At 54.7% G+C, this 25,228-nt stretch overlaps 2 protein-coding genes across 2 annotated transcripts in view; both read left to right on the top strand.

The window, feature by feature from the left end:
* The window catches only part of UBE2D2 (ubiquitin conjugating enzyme E2 D2), a 109,479-nt gene extending 89,049 nt beyond the window's left edge, over positions 1 to 20,430 (top strand). The window contains exon 7 of the mRNA XM_079143999.1: positions 20,293 to 20,430. Coding sequence (XP_079000125.1) covers positions 20,293 to 20,338 — 46 coding nt within the window. The 3' untranslated portion in view covers positions 20,339 to 20,430. The remainder of the gene's footprint in view (positions 1 to 20,292) is intronic.
* Positions 20,339 to 23,906, top strand: CXXC5 (CXXC finger protein 5; the record flags this gene model as incomplete). The annotated part of the gene is given in 5 exon segments (XM_079145157.1): positions 20,339 to 20,656; positions 20,658 to 20,774; positions 20,776 to 20,825; positions 20,827 to 21,415; positions 22,872 to 23,906. Coding segments are annotated over 5 exon segments (1,119 nt in total), but the record flags the coding sequence as incomplete, so codon positions are not given.
* Positions 23,907 to 25,228: the final 1,322 nt, after the last annotated feature.

Here is a 25,228-nt window from a genome sequence, read left to right as displayed (position 1 = left end):
GAACCACTTGTAGACAGTGGAGAGTCTCTAAAAAAGAGCCACAGGACATTTGGATCAAGAATACTGAGAAGTCCTGCTTGGAATCACCCTAGTGCCCCCAGAAACCTGGAAGGGTCAACCTGGTTCCTGGGCAGAAAGTGTGGCAAGCCAGTGATAGAGGACCTAAATCATTCTTTTAGGATGAGCACAGAACATGAGGCTTAGAGCTCTCAGGGATCTCCCCTGACTTCAACATATCTATCTGCAAAATGGAGGATATTGTCCCACTAGGTCATTTAGTGGCTGCACTGTATCTGGATATGTGCTGGATGCTGGGGAAAGGGGAATTCTTGACTACAGAAATGGGGTAGGATGTGATTGGGTAGAAAGGGTGACAGGGAGAGGTAAGGAGCCGGCCACTGAGGCAGTGTCCAGTGGAGGGAGTGTCCAGCGGAAAAACCCCAGCTATTCTCAGGAAGCATTTCCTCCTCTGGTCTCCTGGGAGAGAGACCAGGCAAGCAGGACAGAGCAGTGGGAGGCGGGCAAGGCCCCTCACTGGTCCACATGGAGACATCCCAGGCCTGGCAGCTGGGCAGGTGTGCCCCTCACACTGCTGAGGGCTGGAACACACCTCCCATGCTCTGTGGTGGGGGACCAAGGCTGCCAGGAGGGGCCCAACCAGTCCAGATTTTAAAGCTTTCCCTCGGGGCCTTGTGGTACCCTCCACCCTGTCCTGAGCTGCTGCTGTGGGGGTGGCAGATGGCTGTTTCTTTGGCCCAGGCGAGTGGGAGGCCTCCGGAAGATCCTCCTGGGAGGTTCCGGGGGGCAGCGGGGGCGTTGGCAGCTGCTGCCCAGCTACGGTTGGCTCACAGTGGCCTCCCAGGTCCCTCAGGCCACAGGCTTGAGGTGGTGCTTTGGAATTGAGGCTGGTCCCTCCAGCCCTTGCTTCCCTGCTGCTGCCCACCAAACTTCTTGTCTCTGGCCCCCTCCTATCCCTGGCTGCGACTGCAGAGCCCCCCGGGAAGGCAGGGGAGGAGGCACAGCGGGCTCAGAACAGCGGGTGCCCGCGCAGCCAAGTATTTGCGTGAGCTGTCAGAGACAGACAGGCATGTGGGGAATTTGGTGCATGTGGGGCTGGGGGAAGCAGCCGGGTGGGCAGGCAGGCAGGAGGAGGGAAGCCGGGGCTGCCTGCAGGCCTGTTGAACCCTGCAGAGATACTATTTCTACCCAGTCCTTTAGGCACCTTCTCCTGCCTGTTCCAGGGCAGTGAGGGGAGTGGGACTGATCCTGACTGGGGTCTGATGATGGTGCGAAGGGAACACCTTGTTAAGGGCCCAGAGCTCTCTGGTGGAGTATGGAGCCAGGCAGGAACCCAGGTTGTGCCTATCTGTGGCCTCCAGGAAATTGCAGCTGTCTTCTCTGCTCCCCCACCCCTAGCCTGGCACAACTTGTTTCCTGGCCAGGGTCCGGCTGGGGCAGATTGGAGGAGCCTGGTATTGCCCGGCTGAGCAAGGAACAAGCAGGATAGAGGGGGTCATGTTTATAAGTCCCAAAGCAGTTGGAGTGCTGTGGGGAGGGGACCTCAGCCCTTTTTATCCTTATGCAAAGACCCCAACTTAGTTGCCTTTGTGGTCTACTCCCAGTAGATCCTATTAGGCAGGATGGGGAACCAGAGCTGAGTAATACTTGATTTTTCACAACTGAGAGCCCAGAGGGGAATATATTGGCCTGAGGTCACATAGTGGACTCCTAACCTTCCCTCCACCCTCATGTGGATGAGGCCAATGGGAAAAGGTGAACATGGGGTTTGCTGGGGTGGGGGGTTATATTTAGTCCCGCAGAGCTGAGGGCCCCCCTGGAGCAGCTGTTGGGGGGGTGCACAAACAGAGGCCTGGAGCTGCATTTAGTCTGGACAGAAATATCCTCCCCACCACCCACTAGCTGGGCGGCCAGGCTGCGGGCTTGTCCCCTGAGGGGCAGCTTGCCTGGGCCTGGCGGCCGGCGGGACAGGCAAGATGACCCGATAGACTTTTCCCAGCTCAGGTTTCGATGAAACAGGAACCGGAGCCGCAGCCTGGACTGTGGGGGCCAGGGCAGCAGGAGCCTGGGGGGCCAGGATTACCTCCCCCGCTTCTCCCTCCCTCTCCTCCATGATGCAGCCTCCCCTTTGCAGAGGCCTGGGGAAGCAGCAGGTTATTTATCAAGCCAGCCTCCCTGCCGCGTCTGCCCGCACCTCCCCCCCCCACCTCTTGCGCTGGCGGCCATGAGCCCAGCAGAGCAGGGTGAGCTGGGCGGGCGGGTGGCGGGATTAGCTCAGGAGACGTGAGTCACCCCATCCCCAGCAGCCCTGCAAGGCCCTGAGGCCTGGCAGGCAGAACACGCACTCACGCACCCCACATGTGGCACGCCCAGGGCCACACAGGACAGATGTAGTCATACACAGCACACTTAATTCTACATGGTGTGGGACAGACTTGGTCACATGTTGTATGCACTCACACTCACTGTTACAACCCTGGCCCCCCGTGTACTCACACTGGCACAGACCTAGGTGAACAGATAGACACAGTTACTCATGAGTGGGCCCCTTGGGAGGAGGCCACACTTATGCTTTCAGATCCCTCACCCTGTTCCAATAAGGCAGTTGTATGTCCACTCCATCCTGTCACAACTCAGGCCAGAGGTCCTGAGGCCATAGTTCGTGCCCAGATGAGACCATAGGGTTAGTCCCAGGAGGACTGACAGCAGATCCTGTTGCGCACACCTGCATACATGTGCCCACCTGATGTAGTTAGGGCTCCATTCCCCCATTTAAGCTCACATAAAAGAGGCCTGATCCTTAGCCATGTTGTCAACTGATTCTATAAGCAGGGGGCTCTTCCCCATCACTAGGCTGGTATGGCCCAGTCGGGGGACCCACTTGCCCTCCAGTATGGGGAGCTCTGGCCCAAGCAGAGTAAATGAAGTAGGTGGGGCAGAGAGGCAGAGGAGCTGGTTAAGAGAAGGGCTGGAGAAGGAGTACCATAGAAAATTGATTTCCCCAGGAGCGCCAAGTGGCCAGCTGTTCACCCCATTCAGGGTGGGGTTTGTGAGAAATGGCAGGGGGTGCCAGGGATTGAGAAAGGAATGAGAACCCCTGATCCAGTGAACTGTGTCCCAGGAGTCTGTCTGTCTTCCCTGCCTACCTTGGCACTTGCTTTTCTCTGTCTCCTTGGTTCCCAAGGCCCTAATTATCCAGTGCCCCCCCCCTCCCCATCACCTTTCAGCTAGCACCCTGAGACTTAGAATTTTGCTACATCCCTGTTTCTTAGTCTCTAACCCTGCAAATTGGTGTGGAGCTGGCCTGAATAGGAGGAAGGCGGTGCATGCTGGGCTGGAGAGATACCCTCAGGGGGTCTCTAAGCGTTTGCCTCCCCCCACCCCACCCCACCCCCGACTCCCCATTGGCGCCAGGACATGTTTTCCTTAGACTAGACAAAACTGAGGGGCAGGCCCATTTTTCATATACTGGAAACTAAGAATTGAGTCTAATGGGAAAGCTATATGATTGTTAAGGGCTTTGGATACTATTTCCTAATACCCACACTTTAGATCATTCTGGCCCAGGCAAAATCCAGAGGAAAACAAGACTGGATGCCTCCCTGAGCCCTGGACCCTGAATTAGACAGGCCTGGGTTCCTGGCTTGGTTACTTCCTGCTGTGTAATTATAACCAGCCTGCCAACCTTTCTGACCTCACTTTTGTCACCTATAAAATAGATATAAACCTCATCTGTCTTAAAGCTGTAGGACCTAAAATAAATGGTGAGGACTAAGGGTGTAGCCCAGTGGTAGAGTGCACGCTTAGTATTTGTGAGGTTCTGGGTTCAATTCCCATCACCACAAAAACAACAAAAAAAGATGGCAGGGTATAGTCTCATCAGTACTTACTTTGTCATGCCTTCCAGGGAGGTCCAGCCCCCTGTGCCTGAAATTTTTCTTGGCTTCTTAATTAGAATATCTTAGTTTTCTCTAAGTCTGTTGTCCAATGGGGCTGCTGAGGTGCTTGAGTGACAAGGCTAAGCTGGGTGGGCATGGGTTGGACCCAGAATAGAGGAACTATCTCTTGGATAAATTCCTGGAGGCTTCACAAGATGGGAGGAAAGAGGAAGAACCAACCGTAGTTCCAAGGCTTTTTCTGTTCTCTAAGTTAGCAACACAACAAGGCCACAACAAGTTAGACTTCAGCAGAAACTTCCAGGTTGCAGATGGGACCTTAGCAGAATGGTGAGGGGCTTGGCACATGCTCTTGTGGCAGGGCCGTTGGGACTGGAAGATCTAAGAAGTGCTAACTAGAGCAGGCATGGATTGGGGGCTGGGGAAGTAGGAGGAAAGGATGGCAGGAAATGTAGGTGGGTTCTTCCTATGGCCAGAAGAGGAAGTATAGGTATGGGCCCGGCCTGCTGGCATTACTCTCCTCATACGTAACCTTCAGTCCCTACCATATGCTTATCATTTCCCCAAGGGCCTGCAGGGTAGAGGACTGGGGAAATGGGCATGGGAGGATTGGCTCTGAGCTTAAATTGAAACAGTGAGAGAACTGGGTCTACCTAGGCTACCACCTAGTTCATCTAATGTTCCAGGCTTGACACTCATGCTGGCAGATGATGACAATAAAAATAACAACACAGCTATTATTTGTTGAGAATCTACTGCATGCAAGCCCTGAACCAAGAGTTTCGCATATATCTTCTCCAGGACCTTGATGGGTTGGGCCTGACATCATCTGCGTTTCACAGACCAGGACATGGGCTCAGCAAGGTTAAACAACTTGTCCTCAATCACCTGTGCTGAAGACTGCAGAGCAAGGAAAGAAACCCTGACTCTTGGAGTCCAGATGGACTCTTCCATGGCTTCAGCCTGTACCTCTGAGAAGAGGGTTTCTCCGCCATGCGTGATCACACATGATGAGTAATGTTCATAGTTGGGCCAACCGTCTTCCCTCCCACACTTTAACTGTCTTAGGAGACTCTGCTGTCTGCCTTGAGGCACTCCCCAAGTTTGAACCCAAAGGCTTTGGGATCACTGGCCCTTTAGTCCTTGGAAGGTTGAGCCCCTTTGGTTGTGGCTTCAGCAGGGTGTCTCACTTGTGAGCGGAGGGTAGGGAATACCCTGGGGAGCAGGTTGATGCCCCTTGAGGTTGCAAGGATCTGCAAACAAGTTCTGAGAAACTCCACTGCTAGGCTTAGGAGAGCCACCTAGGGGCTTGCTCAGGGTCACACACCTCCCCCATCCCCAATCTTACTGAGGGCTCCTTTCCTCTCTCTGGGGATCCCTGCAGGCAGTTGTTGAGAAAGATCCTTTAAGTGTACACCTTCTCTTCAGTACATAGGATCAGCCTGTCAACCCCCCCCCCCCCCCCCCACACACACACACACACACATCTTCTGGTCTGTTTGCTGCTTAGCCAAAGAGCTCCAGGCTCCATGTGGCCCTGGGGGACTCACTAAAGGTCCCCAAGTTGGGTTGACTTGCTGGAGGTTGATCCAGTCAGATCACTTTCCCTTTCTGGTCTCAGTTTCTTCATCTGTGAAATGACTGAGTCTACCCCACACATGCTCAGAGGCTTCCCGTGGGCAGACACCCCACTTACAAACCCATGACTGGTATTCAGTTCCCACGTCTTCCAGGTCCAGGGCTGCTTCTGCCACAGCACAGGAATCTGGAAGCAGGGTGGGCACTAGATTGGGCAATTTGCATTTCAGGCTCACCTTCATTGTCTACAACTTGGGTGTGACCTCTCACCCAGTCACTGCCCTACTCAGTCTGAACCTCAGCATCCTCATCTGTGAAATGGTGCCTACCTCTTTGGACTGCTGTGAGGGTGAAGCAAGATGGTGAGGGCAGAGCACCTAGTTAGACTTCATAAAGAGTGGTGACAGTGGGGGCCCTCCCCCGACCCAGTCCTCCAGCTTCCTGTCCCTCCAGCCTTGGTCTTGAGGATTCTGGGAAGGAGACGGTGCCAGTCTGCTGGCTCAGCCGACTTGGCCACTGACCTTCAGAGCACCCAGGCTGTCAAGGCCGCCTGACTGCCTGCTGGGCGGGCAGGGGGGAGTGCCAACCAGCTCTTCGCCTGACGCTGCCCGCCCCTGCTCCCCCTCTCCTCTCCCTCTCTGCGCCTGTGTGTGAGCTAATTAATCTCAGCCCCTTTGGGAAATTAGAACGCTGCAGCCGCGGCCTCCTCAGCTTCGCCATGCCTGTGCTGCTACTGGGCCATGCCAAGATCCGTTGTGGTTTGGGGGCACTGCTGGGGAGGATGGGGGCAGCAGGATGAGCTGGGCAGGCCACAGGTCTCTGAGTCCCTCGCCTTCTGACTGAGGGTTCTGGCCTCTTGGCCCCCTCCCTTCCAGAAGAAAACCAGGCGAACACCCTGCCACAGTGAAACCAAATCCCTAGTGGCCTCTCTAACCTGGTCCCAGGGCTAGTGTGGACACCCCTCACTCCATGTTCTACCTCATGTGGGGTCCTCTTTCCTGCCCAGCTTGGGCTGATGGAGACAGATGTAATTATGGCATCTTGCTTTGGAAATTAATTTGAAAAAGTTAATTAATTGGTGGTTCCGGAGGTGGCGGGCTCCACGCCCGACTGGTCTTGTTGACGTCAGTGCTGACCCACAGGAGACACATAGCTTCCTGGGCAGGCTGGGGAGAGGGACCCTGGTGACCCAGCTGGGCAGCACTGAGACAGGTAGGTGGACAGTGAGGAGCAAAGAGCAGACCAGTGTCCTGGCCCAGAACGGGCACCTAGACAGGGTTTATTGGTTAGACCCACTGAGGACGAATCTCAGCCACTTTGTGTGTTCAGCAAGCCATTGTCAGCTTCTGCTATACATGGATCCTAGTGTCTCAAGTACCCCCAGCCAACATAGACCACTGAATGTTCTGTCCACTTCTTTCAAACCCCTTTTCTCCAGGAAAACCACTAAGCCTATTAAAGTCTTTTGCTAAGGGCAGGGAAGACACTACTGGGCCCATTGTGCGAACTTGCCCAGGTTGTTAGCCTGCATCCTCTAGCAGCATCAGGTAGGAGGTGTGTAAAACTTAGTCTTCTTCCCAAGGAATGAACCACCCCAGCTCTTTGGAATCCCACAGGCAGCCCCCTCCAGAGAGGGTGATAGAGCCCTCCAGATTGACTGTTCCCCAAGGAGGGGGCCATGGAACAGAGCCAGCCCCCTCCAACCAGTCACCCCAGCACTATTTTGTATCCTCTTCCCACTGCCCCCCACAGACATGTTTATGTGTCCATGTAGGAGCTCCCCTCCACAATCCTCAGTAAGACCCAGATGGGATGAGGAAGGAAGCCCCATATCCCAGGGGTCCTGGGGTACATGGGGACCCCTACTTCCTCTGGACCCCCCATAGGGCCACTGACCACAACCTTCTGCTGAGCCAAGTCCAAGTTCCTATTTCTGGAGGAGTGTAGGCAGACTTTCCTCAGGTAGGGGAAGGGCTGGGGCAAGAGGTAGGCAGGCCTGGGACAGGTTAGAATCCTGAATCCCTAGGAGGCCACCACGGTGAGAAATGAGGGCTTTCCAGGTTGTTGGGCCTGCATTCTCCCAAACTGTGTGGCCTTGGGCATTTTCATCTGAGAAGTGGGGGTGATCACATAGCCGTTCAGAAGGCTGTGGTGGTGTGCAGGGAGGCATAACCACTTGAAGTATCTGGCCCTGGCACTAGATTCTTCCACTGCCTGGTGATATGGGCTGGGTAGGAGAGCAGGGAGCCAACCATGTGGGACTGAGCTGTCAATGAGGCCTGAGAGGCCAGTGGGATTTGGGAGGGAAACTTGGTGCGTGGGGTTGGGACAGAGGAATTGAAGAATCTGAGAGGAGATGAAGTTTGTGAGGCAGCCACAGCAAACAACTAGCAGGGTTGACTGGGGCTGGGGGTGGGGAGTCAGTTATCCAGCATCCACCCCCAGAAAAAAGTACTCTTTATGGGCAGACAGATCGGGGGATTTTGCATCCCACATCAGTCTGTGGTCTATAGTTCTGGGTTTCTTCAAGATCAGACCCCAATCTTTGATTAAGTGGGCCATATCCACACCCTGACCATCCTGTGTGGGCTGGGTATGGGGTAATAAGGAAAGAACTTCCTCTGCCCACTTTGCCTCCTCCAAGAAGCTCTCCCTGGTACATCCCCATCCCGTTAGCCCACTGGCTGAATGTTCAAGGTTCTCTGTACAAATTGTTAACTCCTTCTGTGTGTGTCCCTTAGGTGAGCTCCATGGCATTTCTGCTGTGTATCTCAGTGCCCAGCACAGGGTTAGCACTTGACAGACCATTGGTCATAGGGCTTCTGTGTGTTTCCATCTTACATATGGGTCACATGAAAAGGTTGTTTAGCCAAGGTCACACAGCTTGTTTGAGGGGCAGAGCTAAGCTGACCTAGGTGGGTGTGGGACTGCATCTAGGGCCTTCTTGAAGACCTTATTAACAAACAGGGACTCTTCCTAGATTTCCTGGGGGCCCTGACTCACATGGCAGGCTGTGCTTTTGGTGTCCAGACTTTTATCCTGTGTCCCCATGAGCTTGGGGAGAAGGGATTCTGACACCAGATGGGTCAAAGGGTGGACCTTAAGTCTCTCTGAGCCTCAGTTTCTTCGTCTGTGAAACAGGGATCTAAGTACCTCTTAGTGTAGTGCTTGGGGGGAGGGGATCTGAAGAGATATGCCTATGTTCTTAGCGGGTGCCCGCACCTAGTAAAAGCTCTGGGTGTTTGCCATCGTTATTATTACTTCCCATACTGTTGTTTTGTTGTCATTGCATTATTATTCATGTTCCCAGGACCCAGCAGCTGTGATAGTTGGGCCTGGACACAGAACTCTGGTCTGCAGAGAAGTTGCAGTGCCTAATTAGCTTCAAGAAGAAGGCCTGATTTTTTTATTTTTGCTGCAGGGTCCCACCTGCCCAAGGCTTCCCCAGTCCCTCTCATCCACTGGGCTGGAGCCATGCCCCTCCCCAACCTCAGTAGGGGGGCTGGCCCCAGGCGAAAATCCTCCCCAAATTTCCCCTGCCACTCCCTCCGCCTCCTAGACCTCCGGGGCCATGAATCATTTATGAGGCAAAAATGAAACCAATTAAGGACAAACTTTGAAAGCCTCTAATTGCTGCGCCTGGTGGCACTGGAGAGTGAGGGGAGGCAGGCCTGTGCGCTGCGGAATCTCCTTGGCCCAGGCCTTCCCAGGCCGCCTGCCCCGCCGCGTCTCGGGGCGCCACGGCCTCCCGGCTCCCCGCCGCCTCCCGGCCGGCCGCGGACGTGCCTGCACGGCTCCGGCTGCCGCGTCTGCCGCCCGGCGCCCGTCGGGTCCCAGGCCGACTAATTAGGCCCAGCTCCCTCCCCGCACCGCCCGCTGCCCGCTCCAGGCCCGAGGTGATGGCGGCTGTTTCCTGCCCTTCTGGGGCCTGTGCCCCAGAGCTGGCTGCCTTTCTCGGGCGAGAGCCAGCTCTGCTCGCCTGGCTTAACCCAGATGAGCCCAGGACGCCCTGTGTCTGAACTGAAGCCTAAGATCCAGCACACCGAGGAGTACAGCTCTGGAGGTGCTGGGTTGCAGGGCTTAGACAGTCCCTGTCCGACCCGTTGGTCTCAGGGAGAGATGCTTATCAGCAGACAGAGCAGAAGGGGCTGCGGGTGGCTGATGAGAAGGAACCTGGGCTGCAGGGGAAGGGCAGTGCTGAGCTCCTGGATGTTACATTGGTCCATGGCATCCACAGCCTCCTCAGTTTAGCCTCAAACAGTGACCTCATGCAGATTCCTTAGCCTCAGTTTCCCCATTTGTAAACTATCAAGACCCACCAGTTTTCTCTTGGATTTGGGATTTGGGGACCTTGGCTTTGTATGCCCCCCCAACCACTTCCCTCTCTCTGGAGGTGCTGAGGGTGTGGAGGTGAGAACCTGGACCAACAGGGCCTGCCCTGCCTCTCTGCTGTGGACCCTGGGTACCAGTGATGACGGCTGCTAGCTGTATTGGAGGCCAGGCAGGCCCTGGGCATTCAGGCACGTTGTTTGCTGAAACAGAATTTCCGTGCTTGTGTTTTTCCATAATTATATTAGCAGGTGGGATTTTTCCTCAGGGAAGCGGTTTGAGGGGGAGCACCATGGCTGTGTCCCCGCCCGCTCCAAGCGTGAGCTCACACTCAGCTCTGCCCGCCCGCCTTCGGTAATGATTTTTTAATTATGCAGCCAGTGCTCAGAATTGCTAATCCACCTCCAGCCCAGCATCCCTTCCTGCAGCTCACACCCTGGCCCCTTGCTGTCATCCCCAGAGTGGCGTGCCCAGCCCTGTGCCTGTTACCAAGTGTGGACACGACTGCCACAGTGGGAGAGAGGGTAGGCTAGGAAGGGTGGTGGGAGCACCTCTCCTCCATCTGCAAGTGACAGGACTTGGGGGCGGTTGTGGCTCTCTTTGTCCTTCCACCATCTCCCCCCCCCCCAGACCAAGTGTGGCTTGTACCCACCAGCTGTAGCTCTGGAAGGGGATGAGGGAGTGATCACTGACTACCCCTGAGTGATGTGTCCACACCCACTTCAGGAACATTTGCCCATCCCTGTGGTCCTGTGTGACCCCAAGGACACATGCACACAGCTCGATCTTTGTCTCTGTCACATCCACACTCACACTTTGCATCCCTTCTCTGCACAATCTTGGCAGCACAGCCAAGCTACACAAGCACAATAGTAAGCTCTGTGGGTTTCTCACACACAGCCACACCTGAGGGCTAGGGCACCCTCAGGAGACCCCATTCCCGCCTCACTCTCTTGCCTCTAGACCCCCTCTCTCCATCTCCACCTGGCTTTGGGGAGGTACACTGAGGGCTCCCTGCTCATGCCTGGTGGGGGGGGGGGTGCTGCCAGTGGCTGGCCTGCCTGAGCCTCCATCGACCCTGGCCTGGGGGAGGTGGGGGGGTCTGCTGTAGAGTGGCGGCGGGTGGCGGCAGCTCCTCTCCAGGCGCCCAGCTGTGGCATCTGTCAAGGTCAGATAGCGACTCCGGAACCAGCCAGCTCGGCCCCATGGCCCCTCTCGCCTCATTATTTTTGTGTTCCGGGGCTGCGGCGACACCTCCCTTCTCCCTCCCTCCCTCGCTGCCCCCCCTCAGTCTCCTGCCTCTTGCCTGCCTCCCCCTCTTGCCTGCCTCCCCCGTGCCTCTGCAGGGAGGGCCTGCGGTCTGGGGGCTTTGTTTTCCTTTTTTTTTTTTTTCCTGTGCTCAGGCCAGAGCTGTTGGACCTTGAACAGCAGACAAGACAGGTGCCTCCCTCATGGCCCAGACAGGTTCTCTGCTAGTAGAACCGTGAGTCGGTTTCTCACAGGGACAAACTGAACCTGAGTAGAGCCCAGCCCCCACCACAGCCCAGGTGCACCTGTGGGCAGCTTCCTGTTTCCATAGGGGCCCTAGCAGCTGACACTAGTTCCTGTCCTCACCATCCTCATCCCAGTCAGGCTGCAACCTCACATCCTTCCCAGAACCCCTGGCAGCTCACAGTATACGCACACAGTGTTCTCATGGCGCAGGCAGAAATCTTCCCACCACGTAAACTGCTCTAGTTGTACATGGCACAACTGGGCATCTGCACACATTCACAGGTGTGGATAGCACACGCCTCTGTCTTACACACAGGGAGGTCACACAGACACCTTCCTCTGTGCCGGCATATAAACCCTGTGAGTACAGCAGTGCTCCAGTCCCCCAAGGGTGACATCTGAAACTCTGCACATGCTCACCAGACACACACACACATACACACAGTATGCAGTCATCTGGCACGTCTTCCAGGACACGTTTGAATACACTTGTGCCCGGCGGCTCAGGAGGCTGAGGCAGGAGGATCACAGGTTCCAGGCCAGCTTCTGCAGCTTAGCAAGACCCTAAGCAATTCAGTGAGACCCTGTCTCTAAATAAAATATAAAAAAGGGCTCAGGGTTAAGCACCCCTGGGTTCAGTCCCCAGTACCTAATAAATACGTACAGTCAGACAGATATACACTTGTACATAGTGTTGCTCCTCACGACATGCATTCTGCCCTCGTGCTCCCTCCAGGGTGCTTCATGTTTCTGTGCAGTTATATACTCAAGGGGCTTTTGTCCCCTGAAATTGTGGAAAGTGAACTTGGGGTCTCTGCTTAATATGCCCTGTATGCCCTGAAAGTGGAATATAGTGGCCAGCCCCCCTGTGCCTGGTTAGTCTCTTCCTGTGCACTACTCTGGCCCAAATGCACCTGGATAGAGTGGGATGGGGGGTGGGGGTCCAAGTGGGTCATGATGGGTTTAGTGGCTGCCAACAGACTCCAGGATGACTGCTTTGGTTCCACCACCCCTGATTAGGAAGTGTAATATTGGGGAAGTGGGATTTGGGCAGACCCCAGGGCCCCCAGGGTCTCTGGACAGTCCTGTCCATCTACTCACTTCCTCCTCCAGCTGTGGACTGCTGTGACTGGCCCCAAGAGGGGGAGGTAGCTGGAGGCTTAGTGGTGGCTGGGCCCCCACCCCCCAGGAAAACTCAAACCCTGGACCAGCCGCTGGTGGCGGGTTGGGGCAGGCACAAAGAGGGCCTCTGTGCAGCCGCTGGGCTGCCCACAGGATTCTGGGGGGAGGCGGCAGGAGCCGGTTTCCTGTCCCGTTCTGCTTCCTGCGGAGGCCGCCGGAATGCCCGGAGCTTCTGCCCCAGCCTGGCCTGTCCAGCCCACCCGCAGCCCCTTCCCTTGTCTTCCTGGGCCTTGAGGTATAGCTGCAGACTTCTCTGCAATGGTGCCTTATGGTGATTTGCCCAAAGCCTGAGAACCACCGCAAGACTCATGGGAAACTTTGGGGTAATCCCATGGTGAGAACTGAACTGGTCCTCATCTTCCAACTGATGTCCCTCCCACCATTTGCCTTGGAGTCCTTGGCCAATGTTGGAGAGCCAGGCCCTGGAATAACACTAATCTGGGAGTTAAGTCCTGACTCTGCTACCTGTTGACCTTGTGACCTTAGATGACTTTACCTTCCTGAGCCTCAGTTGTCTCTTTGCAAAATAAGAAATGATAACAGTCATGGTAAAAGGAATGTAGAGAAAATTCAGTGATAAAATGCATAGTACCTGGCAGAGAGTGAGTGCTTATTCTTAGGACCTGCCATTGTCATGCCCTTTTGGGAAATAAGAGTGGGAAGCACTGGGTAATTCTCGCCCCAGTAAGCTGTGCTTCATCTGGGACTTGTTTTCAACCCTGAGACCTGCTCAAACCCTTCTCTTCAGGTCTGCTTTCCTACCTGCAAGTCATGTCACGACTATTCAGACCTTCTGAGACTTGGAGGGTGGGTGGGTACTCACTATTTGGATTTTTTTTTTTTTCTTCTTCCCCTGTGTCTCTCCTTCCCCATGGGACCCTGTGGAATCATGATTCCTGTAGTTTGGACTGAGAGGGAAGAACCATTCTTCATTTTTCAGATGGGAAAGGGCAGAGCCACAAACCCATACCTCAGGACTCCAGTTCCTACCCACTCCTGTTGAAAGGTGCTACCCACCCTGCAGATAAACATCTACCTCACACAGGAGCCCCAAAGGACAGAGGCCTCCCCAAGATCCAGGGTCCCCAGTAGGTAGGACATCATTTTATGTACATCACAGTTGCTTATCAAATTGCTTGCTCTAAACAATGCAGTCCACTACTTCCTTCAGAGAGTAGGTGTGAGGTAAAGCAAACACAGTGTCTGGCACAGAGGAAGAACTCTGAACATGTTAGTTGTGATCCTCATGGTTCCATATGACGTGAGGAGACAGGGCTCAAAGGATGTATGCCAAAGTCCCAAAACAAGGAAAGACCTGCCTGATCCTTTAAAGCTTTCAGAATCTTTTCTGAAAGAGTGACAGTTGAGGAAGGCTGTATTTATCAGAGCATACCTGCTGCCTGGGGCCTTAGTGTGCTGGTCCATGAATGGGCCATTCCTCTCCTCCCACTGTTTTTAGGAGCTCTACAGGAAGAACAAAGGCCCACATGCTCCTGTGGTTTTTCTGGAACCTTGTGTCTCAGCAGCCTGTTTCAGGCTAAGGGGTGGCACCTGCCCTGGGGAGAAGGGGTTTGAGAGGAAGACCAGATGTCAGAGTAGAGTCAGGGAAGTGTGACTGCAGTGCCCTTTCTGTTCTTGACAGTTGATCTTGGGGTATTTGTCCTGGGGAGTCCCTAGTGGTGTTGAGGGTATGTCTCTCCCCAGGCCACCTGCTAGGTGCTCACACTGGCTAGTGTTACCTATATATGTCTGTCCTTCTGTAGCTGGATATGAGCCCTGTGCTATCAGCTGGGGATTTATTTCTCATTGCCTCCAACATCAGTGTCATGGGGTGTTTCTCCTGGGCTTGAGTGGGGCTTTTTCCCCTGCTGGAAACTCCCCAGGCTGAATCATGGAAATCGGAGACAGAACCCCTCCACCCCCCACCCCGCCATTGCTCAGCTCAGTTCAGCCACTGTAGCCTGTGGTCTGCACTCCCTGCCACCACTAGCCTGCATGCCCTCCATATGTCCATCTCGTCTTGGAGGCCAAGGAGATCTCTTCACCAAGCTGGGGAGGAGGGCCGTGAGAGGGCTTTCAGCAACAGTAGAAATGGTCCCTTGTGTCAAGGTGTGTGGGTTTGCAAAGCCTGCCTACCATCATCCAGGTGACCAGCACCTTGGGGTCCCCAAATGCAGTCTCCTCCAGAAAGCCTTCCCTCTGCAGGCAGGAAAGACCTGGAAGACTAGTGTAGCCAGCGAGGAATCAAGGAGGGTTGGTATCCTGGGCAAACCCTGTACTTGGTAGGGGCGACTATTGCATAGTTCTAAAAATGTACTCAAAATTATTGAATTATACCCTTAAAAATGGGTGGATTTTGTAGTATGTAAGCTATACTTCAATAAAGCTGTTTTAAAAAATCCTGCCCTTGGCCTCAAGGCCCTGTTGAGTTGGGACCCTGCCAAGCTCATGGCCACACCTCACACCTGCTTCCCTGCTTCTTAGTAATGCTTTCAGACTGTGTCCTCTTTCGTAACCTGTCCTCAGCTCTCAGCCTGGCAGCCCCTTCCTCCAGGAAGCCCTCTTGTCCCACTCAGTCCCATTCCAGCTTTCACTTCATTCACACTGACTCTTGTGGCCACCAGTCCAGCTCCCATGCACTTCTGAGGGCAAGACCAGAGTCTGTGTCCTCTTGTGTCCCCCGAGTACCACAGGGCAAGGGGCTGCTACAGGGGCAGGTGGGAGGGGGTATATGTGCAGTCAAACATCTGGAATGTCCAGCTGTGGGCCATCCGTGTACGTGTATATCTGGGCACACAGTAGCATCCCATCTCGGGATATGACCTCCTCCCCCGTGCTGCCTGTAGCATTCAGAAGTGAAGCTTTTCTGGGGCTGAGGGTGGAACAAGGGTCCTGTCACTACCTCCAGTGACCTCATTGCCTGCTGGCATTATGATGTCACTGACCCAGCATTCTGGGTTCCTGCCTCTGCATCTCTAATCCCCCTGGTGGGGGCAGTCCCTTGGGGTCTGTGACAGCTCGCCCCTGAACACAGAGAGGTGACAGGCATGGTAACAATTCTGGGGTGGGGGTGATGGGGTAACTGGGTCACCTTGCCCTGGGCCACTCTGTTAATTGCCTAGAAAGAACAAAGGCAGTCACAAAGCAGGGTGACTAATACTTGGGGCTCCAGGCTCAACCTCTATCCTTACTGGGCACCAGTTCTTTGACCTTGGGCAGACTGCTTGAACTTCAGTGAGTCTTAGTTTTCTCAACTCTGAAATTGGACAATAGTTCTCTTCTTGGGTTCTGTGTTACCATGTAAAGCATAAGAACACTAGGACACAGTAGGTCCTCAATAAATGCTAGCTGATAGAATTAGTTAAGGGAACCAGAGTGTCAACTTTGGTATGGGGTGGGAGGAAGAGGGCCTGGGCCTCCTAGGGTAGAAGCAGGGAGTGGTCCCCTACAGCAGGGTGACCCGATTTGGACTTTCCCCTTTCTTCCCAGCTCAGCCTCAGGAGGCGTTGGGGGCGTGGCCAGGTCCTGAGGCCAGGAACCTATTGCCCTTTGCCCTCCTCTCTCCATCTCTTCTCCCCAAGCCTGGTGGGTCTCAGCTGGTCTCCTTCCTCTGTGAACTTGTCCAGCGACTTCTCTTGGTCCCTGTACACCTGAGGTCTGGGACATTCAGGGCTGTGGGTCTCTCACACCCTCAAGATCCAAGCCCAGACCAGGTACCTTGGGTCCCTAGGTCTCTCTGAGCCCCATCACCCCAGTTTCTGGTCCCCTATAAGCCCTTTGTCCTCTATAACCTTGACCCTTTGCCTCCTCCTTGTCAAATCCCTTTTTCTTGACCCTACCACTCAAGTCTCTCTTCATTCTCTATCCCTCCCACCAGTCTCTATTCTTCTGTGCCCCCCATGTCCCCTGTGTCCCCCATCTCTCCATGATTTGTTCCCCTGCCCCCTGGGCTCTGTCCCCGCCCGTCAGCCCCTGGTCCCAGCTCTCGCCCGCCCGGCTCCTGCATGGACAAAGGGGTCCTTTGTGGGCTGACCGCGGCTGGCGGGGCGGCGGGGCGCTGGCTCCGCATTGCTGATGAAACGGAGCCCTTTGTTGTCCCTCCTCAGGCGCAGTATTTCTTTTTGGGGGCTGGATGCGTTCCTGGCAGGGCCGATGATGGATGCGCCCGCCGCCGCCCGCCTGCCCGCCAGCTTTCCCTCCCGCTCATTCCCGCTCCGCTTCAACGCAGTCCCAGCTCCTCCCCTGCTGCCTGGGCACTGCCAGGCCCTTCCTGGCCTGGGTGAGGGTGCTGTGTGCCCTGTAGTAGGAGACTGGGTCCTAAGAGAATGTCACCTCCATGTCCTCCCCTTCCGTGAGTAGGGCAGCTGGAGTCTGTGGTCAGGGGCCTGCTGGGACCAGGGCCTCAGCTTTTTCCAAGGTGTGAGGGAGATGGGCAGGTTCAGGGGCAAATTTGTAACAAGCCTAAGGAACAGGTCATGAAAACTAAATGCAGTTGTCCATCCTTTCTGGGGTTTTGAGGACGATTAACCCCTGTGGCCAGTTCCCCCTGTGTATCCTCCCCTATCTTTAGATTCTGGAGCTGACAAACAAGTGTTCTGCCTGCAGCACCTGTTTGGTGACATGTCACATCCTCTGTCCCAAGCTCATTGTGTTCTAGGAACCTGGGAGCTAGCGCCAGGTGGTCCCTAAGGATGGACAGAAAAGTAGAGGATCAGAGAAATTTTAAGAGGGGACCAGCAATGAACAGAACAGGAGGTTTGTTCCCATCAAAAGAGACTCAGGATGGAGACAAAAGCAGAGGCTTAGCCAGAGCACCAGCCCTGAACCAACGCAGGCCGGCTGTGTTGGAGGGAGCTGACTTCTAATTGACCTGCCCACCCTGCACGCAGAGCCAGATTCTGGAGCTGCAAGGAGGGAGGGAGCCAACGAGCAGAGCAGGAGCAGCGTTAATGCAGCTATTGATTTCTGCCACCAGCCAGCAGGCCACAGAAGTGGGGGACGCACACAGGGGCCGGGGCACAGAGTGCTCCCCGCCCTACCTCTCAGCACGAAGACCCTGCCTTCTCCTGCCTTTTCCCCTTCCGCTGTTATCTGGAGCTGCTGGGTTGTGGTCCAGGGCATGTTAGCTGATCTCGGATGAGTAGGAGCTAGGAGAGATGACTTGGTGGTGTCCCACCCAGATCTCACTAGCCCTGTTCCACTATACCTAACCAGAGTCACTGATGCCTGAAGGCTCACCAGTCTTTGAGGCATGGGGCTGAAAAATTGTTCCTTGGGCACGTGTGGTCGGTCGGTCCCCTTCTTACTACATCTCTGACCTCTGACCCCCTAGCTGAGCCTGGACACTGCCAGGCCCTCCTGGGTCTGTCTTGAACTCTGCCAGCTTGACCAGCTCTTCCTCCTCATGCATCTGCCTTCACTAGGAAGGAACCTTGGGTGGGCCCATGTCCCCTGGGGAGGTCCCAGGAGTCTGTGGCTCTTGATGCTAGTGTGAGTTGCCTCACCGTGGAGCTTTTTCCGTGACCACATTCACCCCTGTTTGTGGTCACTAATTGGCCGTCTTGAGGCAGGCTCTGCCTGCTCAGGGTCTCCATTTCCCTCTCTATAATGCCAAGGGTTGGGCTAAATGATCTTCTGGGACAGGCTGAGTGTCGGGGGCAGCTGGACTGGGGAATGATAGGGTTGTCTGGGGACAAAGATCCAATGTGTTCCCACCCTCAAACCCAGGGCAGGACAGGGTTCATCAGATGTGTGCTTCCCCCTGAGCCACCAGCTGCTGGGCCCTGTCCTCCCACCCCTCTTCTGACAGGTGCTAACTGCAGCAGGCAGGCAGAGAAGGGACACTAGAGAGCCAGAACTGATGAGGAAACTGTCACCCTGCTCCATGTGGGGCCAGTTCCTCTTATGGAGGCTGATTGCTCAGATGCCTTGGCCTTGAGGCCTGAGTATAGCAGGCCTTGTCCTGGGAAGGGGCACATGTGAAAGTGGCCAAAGGACGGATTTCTGTTTGGCTCCACTCCTCGAGGGTCACACCTGCTCCCAGTCCCAGCCTGTCCCAGCCTTCCCCAGCCAGGGGCCCCTCCTGCCTGCAGTCCACCCCAGCTCCTGGGTTATCATGGGGACCTTACCCATGCCCAACTCTGACAGATCTTGTGAGGCCTCTGCCCCCACTCTGTCTGGGAGCCAGGCCAGAGCACAGCAGAAGGCCCAAGTAGAGCCGAGAGTAGAGTTGAGATGATAATGACTGTGGTTTGGGAGTTGAGGAAGAAGTGTGTGCTCCTGTGTGCATGAGCATGTTCCCCCCTCTCTTGGGAAGACTTGTCCTCTCACCCATTGCTGCTTGCTCTCTTGTTGGAGGTTAGATGCTCCTTGAAACAGGAATTCTAAACCTAGCCTGGTGGTACACACCTGTAATCCCAGCAATTCAGGAGGCTAAGCCTGAAGGATTGCAAGTTCGAGGCCGACCTTGGCAACTTAGCAAGACCCTTAACAACTTTGTTAAGACCCTGTCTCAAGGGGGCTGGGGTTGTAGCTCAGTGGTACAGTGCTTGCCTGGCACATGTGAGGCACTCGATTCACTCCTCAGCACCACATAAAAATAAATAAAATAGAGATATTGTGTCCATTTACAACTAAAAAGTATTTAAAAAAAAAAAAAAAAAGCTGGGGATATAGCTCAGTTGATAGAGTGCTTGCCTTGCATGCACAAGGCCTGGGTTCAATCCCAGCTCTGCAAAAAAAAAAAAAAAAAAAAAAAAAAAGACCAAAAAAGGCCAGGCACAGTGGCTCATGCCTGTAGTCCCAGCAGCTTGGGAGGCTGAGGCAGGAGGATCACAAGTTCAAAGCCAGACTCATCAATTTAACGAGACCCTAAGCAACTTAGTGAGACACTGTCTCAACATAAAAAATAAAAAAGGACTGGGGATGTGGCTCAGTGGTTAAGCACCTCCCGGGTTCAATCCTTGGTACCTAAAAATAAAAAGTGCTGAGGATGTAGCTCAGTGTAGAACACTCATGATTTCTCTCTCACACACACATGCGCACACGCACACACACACATGAAGGAAAGAAAAGGAAGGTTTCAATACTCCGTTGGCAGACTCTGGGGACTCTGGTTTAAACATAGCAACCAGGTTCCTTTGCCTCTAGTACTTGTCAGAGTCTTGAAATAACAGATGTATATTATAAATCTCCAAATGAGAACCCAAGGGCAGCTTCCCAGATTTTTTGGTATGTACCTTTAAGCACTTCTCACCCTAGGAGGGTCAAAGAGAAGGAAGGTTAGAAAGTAGAGGTGATGGTAAACCTCCAAGGTTAATAAGCATCTCCAGCTCTCTTCTTCCACCCCAGGAAGGAAAGAGTTCCTGCCTCTCACAGTTTCGAGAACAAAGCAGGACAAATTCATGCCTTGGAGATGTGGTCTGAGCCTGCACTGTGCCACCCATGGGCTAGTCCTTTTTTTTTTTTTTTTTTCCATTTTTGGTCCTGGTATCAAACCTAGGGTCCCATGCATGCTAGGCAAGCACTCTATCATTGAGCCACATCCCCAGCCTGGGCTAGTAATACAATCAAATCTTGGTTTCCCCATCTGTGAAGTAGAGGATTACCAGCCACTACTTTACAAAGTTCCGAGTCTTAACTCAGGTGGTACAAATAAAAAATTGCCTAACCAAGGTAGGTTTGGCACTTAATAAATGCCTCATCAGTCTTGTGGCTGTTACCATGGTAATGGTGGTGAAGTTGAAGGAGGAAGGATTTGCTGCTCTTCTCACCCTGTATCCTCTTGTCCCAACAGAGTAGCGACTCTTCCACGTGGACAGCTGACCATGTGCCTGCCCTGAGCAGTGAAGCCCACCCGGCATCTCTGTTGTGGGCAGCCAGGCCGAACACTTGCCTGTGAACCCCTGCAGTTGGCAGCCTCCCCCTGCGGCAGGGTCTGGGCCTCGGCCCCATCATGTCGCAGCCTCAGCGGTGGCTCCCAAGACGCCTGCGGCAGTAGCAGCAGCAGCAGCAGCAGCAGCAGCAGCACCACCACCACCACCACCACCACCACCACCACCTCCAGTGGAAGCAGTGGCAGTGGCCCAAAAGCAGGAGCAACAGACAAGGGTGCAGCGGTGGCGACTGCTGCACCATCCTCTGTGGCGGATGACACACCACCCCCCAGAGCGTCGAAACAAGAGTGGCATCATCAGCGAACCCCTCAATAAGAGCCTGCGTCGTTCCCGCCCCCTCTCCCACTACTCTTCCTTTGGTGGCAGTGGTGGCAGTGGCGGTGGGCAGCCTGATGGGCGGGGAGTCTGCTGACAAGGCGGCTGCAGCTGCGGCCCTCCCTCTTGGCCAATGGTCACGACCTGGCGGCAGCCATGGCAGTGGACAAAAGCAACCCTACCTCAAAGCACAAAAGTGGTGCTGTGGCCAGCCTGCCTGAGCAAGGCAGAGCGGCCTCAGAGCTGGCAGCTGAGGGACAGCTGACGCTGCAGCAGTTCGCACAGTCCACGGAGATGCTGAAGCGTGTGGTGCAGGAGCACCTACCACTGATGAGTGAGGCGGGCGCTGGCCTGCCTGACATGGAGGCCGTGGCAGGCGCCGAAGCCCTCAACGGCCAGTCCGACTTCCCCTACCTGGGCGCTTTCCCCATCAACCCAGGCCTCTTCATCATGACCCCCGCAGGCGTGTTCCTGGCTGAGAGCGCGCTGCACATGGCCGGCCTGGCCGAGTACCCCATGCAGGGAGAGCTAGCCTCTGCCATCAGCTCGGGCAAGAAGAAGCGGAAACGCTGCGGCATGTGCGCGCCCTGCCGGCGGCGCATCAACTGTGAGCAGTGCAGCAGTTGTAGGAACCGAAAGACTGGCCATCAGATTTGCAAATTCAGAAAATGTGAGGAACTCAAAAAGAAGCCTTCCGCTGCTCTGGAGGTAACGGCGCCTTAGAGGGAGGTGTGTGGGCTCTTGATCTGTCTGGCAGTCCAAACCCACCCCCAAGCCCCAGAGCCCAAATTTCCTACCTGGGCGAGTGTCTGGGGGAAGGCCCAGCCACACCTGGGGCCTGAGGGTCTGGCTTCAAGACACCAGTTCACTGCCCTAAATGTCAGAGCCACATCCTCAGACCTAAACAGGCTATAGTTTGCAAGGCACTGGGATTCCGAAAACCCTACCTGGCCTCTGGTCAAGGATTGAGATTATCATATAGGTCCTGTTTCTCGCTGACATGTCCTAAAGCATCCAGTCCATGATCTAAGATTCTGGAACTGTCCCTGTCCCATTTGAGGGATTCTGTCCTATGTACCCTGTGTCCTTGAGGGTTAGCTCTTCACTGCTCTTCCTATAGAGCTCAGCTCAGCCTTTCCCCAAGGACTCCCCAGGGTAGCAGCTTCAGTACAGTCTGCTCTATGCTGAGGCCTGTGAGATCCCTGAATCTGTGCAACTAGTTGACAGATTTGGGAATCTTGGCTGGGGTGGCCACAGGTCTAGATACAGTATAGGCAAGGGCCTGTCTACCATGGGGTGGACTTAGAGAAGGCATAGAAGTTCCCATGCTGCTTTCTCTCTACCCTGTGGCAGGGCCTGTCTACCATGGGGTGGACTTAGAGAAGGCATAGAAGTTCCCATGCTGCTTTCTCTCTACCCTGTGGCAGGGCCTGTCTCTGTGCCCCCAGACGTGACAACCTAGCTGGAGTGCCAGGCCTGGGTACAAAGCATCTTTTCAGCTTGCTGTCCCCGCCCCTGGCACCGCCCCTCTACCAGTGGGCTTGACGCAAATCTCCAGAATGGTTGGAAAACAACAATGCTATCCTGGCCATGGCCTCTGGCCACCCCTTTCAGCCCCAGACCTCATGGGTGTGTTGGCCTATGTGCACACAAAGGCACCCACTTTCATCCAGTATAGAGATGCTTGCACACCTGCCTGGTACTCATATCTCATTATAATAGACACAACTGCTTGTTGACCACCAGATGCCCTCCTCCCCCACACTGCTCCATGTGCACTGCACAGTCTAGCATAGCACGACAGACACACCCCTGTACATATCCAGTGCACATGCTGAGTTGACAGAAACCCGGACGTGGCCCCCAGATGCGGCATGGCAACCTGGTGCTTGGTGCCTTTGGGCCAGGGGAAGGGGTTTTCCTACCGAAGAGGGTTCCTGGGCCACAGTGGCTCAGGAGGCCCTCAGGGTGCTCTGGCCCTCCAGCGGTCACAGCTCCTTCTCTGGCCTGGCCTGGCCAGGACAGCAGGAACTCTGCGGGGTGGCTGCTTTTACTCCATGCCCATCCCTCCGCCATGAGGCCATCCACGGGGAAGCATCTTGCACCTGGCCCACCTGGACCCTGACTGAACTCTCTCCTTGTTTTTGTCTCCCGCCCCCGCCAGAAGGTGATGCTTCCGACGGGAGCCGCCTTCCGGTGGTTTCAGTGACGGCGGCGGGAACCCAAAGCTGCCCTCTCCGTGCAATGTCACTGCTCGTGTGGTCTCCGGCAAAGGGATTCGGGCGAAGACAAACGGATGCACCCGTCTTTAGAACCAAAAATATTCTCTCACAGATTTCATTCCTGTTTTTATATATATATTTTTTTGTTGTCGTTTTAACATCTCCACGTCCCTAGTATAAAAAGAAAAAGAAAGAAAAAAATTTAACTGCTTTTTTGGAAGAACAACAGCAACAACAAGAGGTAAAGACGAATCTATAAAGTACCGAGACTTCCTGGGCAAAGAATGGACAATCAGTCTCCTCCTGTGTCGATGTCGATGTTGTCTGTGCAGGAGATGCCGTTTTTGTGTAGAGAATGTAAATTTTCTGTAACCTTTTGAAATCTAGTTACTAATAAGCACTACTGTAATTTAGCACAGTTTAACTCCACCCTCATTTAAACTTCCTTTGATTCTTTCCAACCATGAAATAGTGCTAGTTTGCCTGGAGAATCCACTCACGTTTATAAGAGATTGTTGATGGCGCCGTGTAGAAGCCCCTTCTGTATCCATCCACGTGTGCAGAGCTGTCGGGAGCTCGCTGCGGGGGAGGGGGCACCCCCACCCCCAGGCCCAGGCCAGCTGTGCTGTACCCACTGTCCCTGACCGGATCCCTTGCCCCAACAGTGATGATTTTGGAAAGATGAAAGTTCTGTTCGTTTATCCACTGAGATCTGGGGGGCCCGTGTCTTGATATTTCCAATCCTGGCTACTTTCCCTTAGAGAAAATAAGTCCTTTTTTCAGCTTTGCTAATAGCAGCAGAAGAAAGGGCTTCTTTGCGTGGTCCCCTGCCGGTGGGGATGGGTGCCCGGGGGCCCCCCTGCGGCCTGGGGCCCCCTGCCCATGGCCAGCTTCCTGCTGATGAACATGCTGTTTGTATTGTTTTAGGAAACCAGGCTGTTTTGTGAATAAAACGAATGCATGTTTGTGTCACTGAAGCACCACTGGCTTCTTGCTCTCTGGTTTTGGGGGGCTGGCTTGGGGTTTTCTGGGACCATCTTGAGCGGGGAGGAGGATAGCCCAGGGACCTTTAGAGTGGTCTCTTGGAAAGAGAGGCCTTCTGGATCCAGCAAGGACCAGAGCAGGAGCAGCCTGGAGAGAGGATGGAAATGGCCTCCACCTGGAAGGGGTCGTACCGAAGCACCCCACCTGCCTGCTCATGCTCTGTACTTCAAAACCTGGGCCTCCAGGCTCTTCCCTCACCTGGAGCTGTGTTCTCTGTCCCCCTGGAGTGCAAAGCAACCTGCGGTCATGGGGAGGGGTCTGGGCTGCCTGTTGGAATCTCATTCCTTTTTTTTTTTTTTTTTTTTTTTTTGCATGGCAGGGACTGTTCTGTTCCCCAGGGAGCAATCCCAGCCCCAGTTCATGGTGACCTGGTTGTATCCAAGCACACAGAGACCCCTCCCTCCATTTTTCAGGTCTAAGGGTTGCTAGACTTGACTTCTGGGGAAGTCACCACACAGCCACATGGTCTAGGAAGCCACATGCTTAGCCTGAACAGGAAGGAGTGGCAGTTGTATGCCCCTCTCTACATATCACAGAGCCCAGCCTGAAATATATTTCCTATCCATCCACTGGGGGAGCATTATTCCCACCCAGAGCTGCTTTGAGCCTGGTAGAGATGGAGGCTAGACTTGAAGAAGGACTTCCTGACAATATTAGAGCTCTTCTTCAGGTGGGTAAGGGATTTCAGAACAAAGAAAGGGGCAACTTCTAAAGCTGAGTGGGTGGTGAGGTGGGGGAAATGGGCTGTCTCTGCCATTGTTCCAGGAAGGAGAAAGCCTGGGGTGGGTACTGACCCCCAACCTTTTCTCGGGTGTCACAGGCTCCCTCAGAGCACTGGGGGCTCAGCAGCCTGGCCTGGCACAGCAGGGGCAGGCGGGGGCGGGGAGGCAGCTTTCAACTGCATCTCTGCCTGGGAAAATTCCCTTTCATGTGGCTGCCTGTGATCTCTCCAGGCGGCTCTGCCTAAGGGGGGTGTCCAGCAGGGAGTAGGGGGAGGTGTTGGCAGCTGGGGGGCACCCTCACCCCCAGCACAAGGCAGACCGCAGCACCTCTAGACTCTCAAGGGGGTGGGAGGACCCCAGGGCTGTAGGGGGGAGCCTGGCCAGCAGGGGGCACCGGGCTGGGCTGGAGGCCCCCCTGCCCCCACCAGTGCTGGCAGCACACTGGCTGCAGATGGCCTCGGCTGGCCCTCATTGGCACGCCTGCAGGTGTGGGGTGGATGGCTCTGGTGCCAGTCCCAATGGGGGGGTGCTGT

Source organism: Sciurus vulgaris (genome assembly GCF_902686455.1).
Source record: "Sciurus vulgaris genome assembly, chromosome: 6".
In the NCBI taxonomy this organism is placed as follows: Eukaryota; Metazoa; Chordata; class Mammalia; order Rodentia; family Sciuridae; genus Sciurus; species Sciurus vulgaris.
The sequence above is the reverse complement of the archived record's forward strand: the minus strand, read 5'-3'. Positions and strand labels throughout refer to the sequence as shown.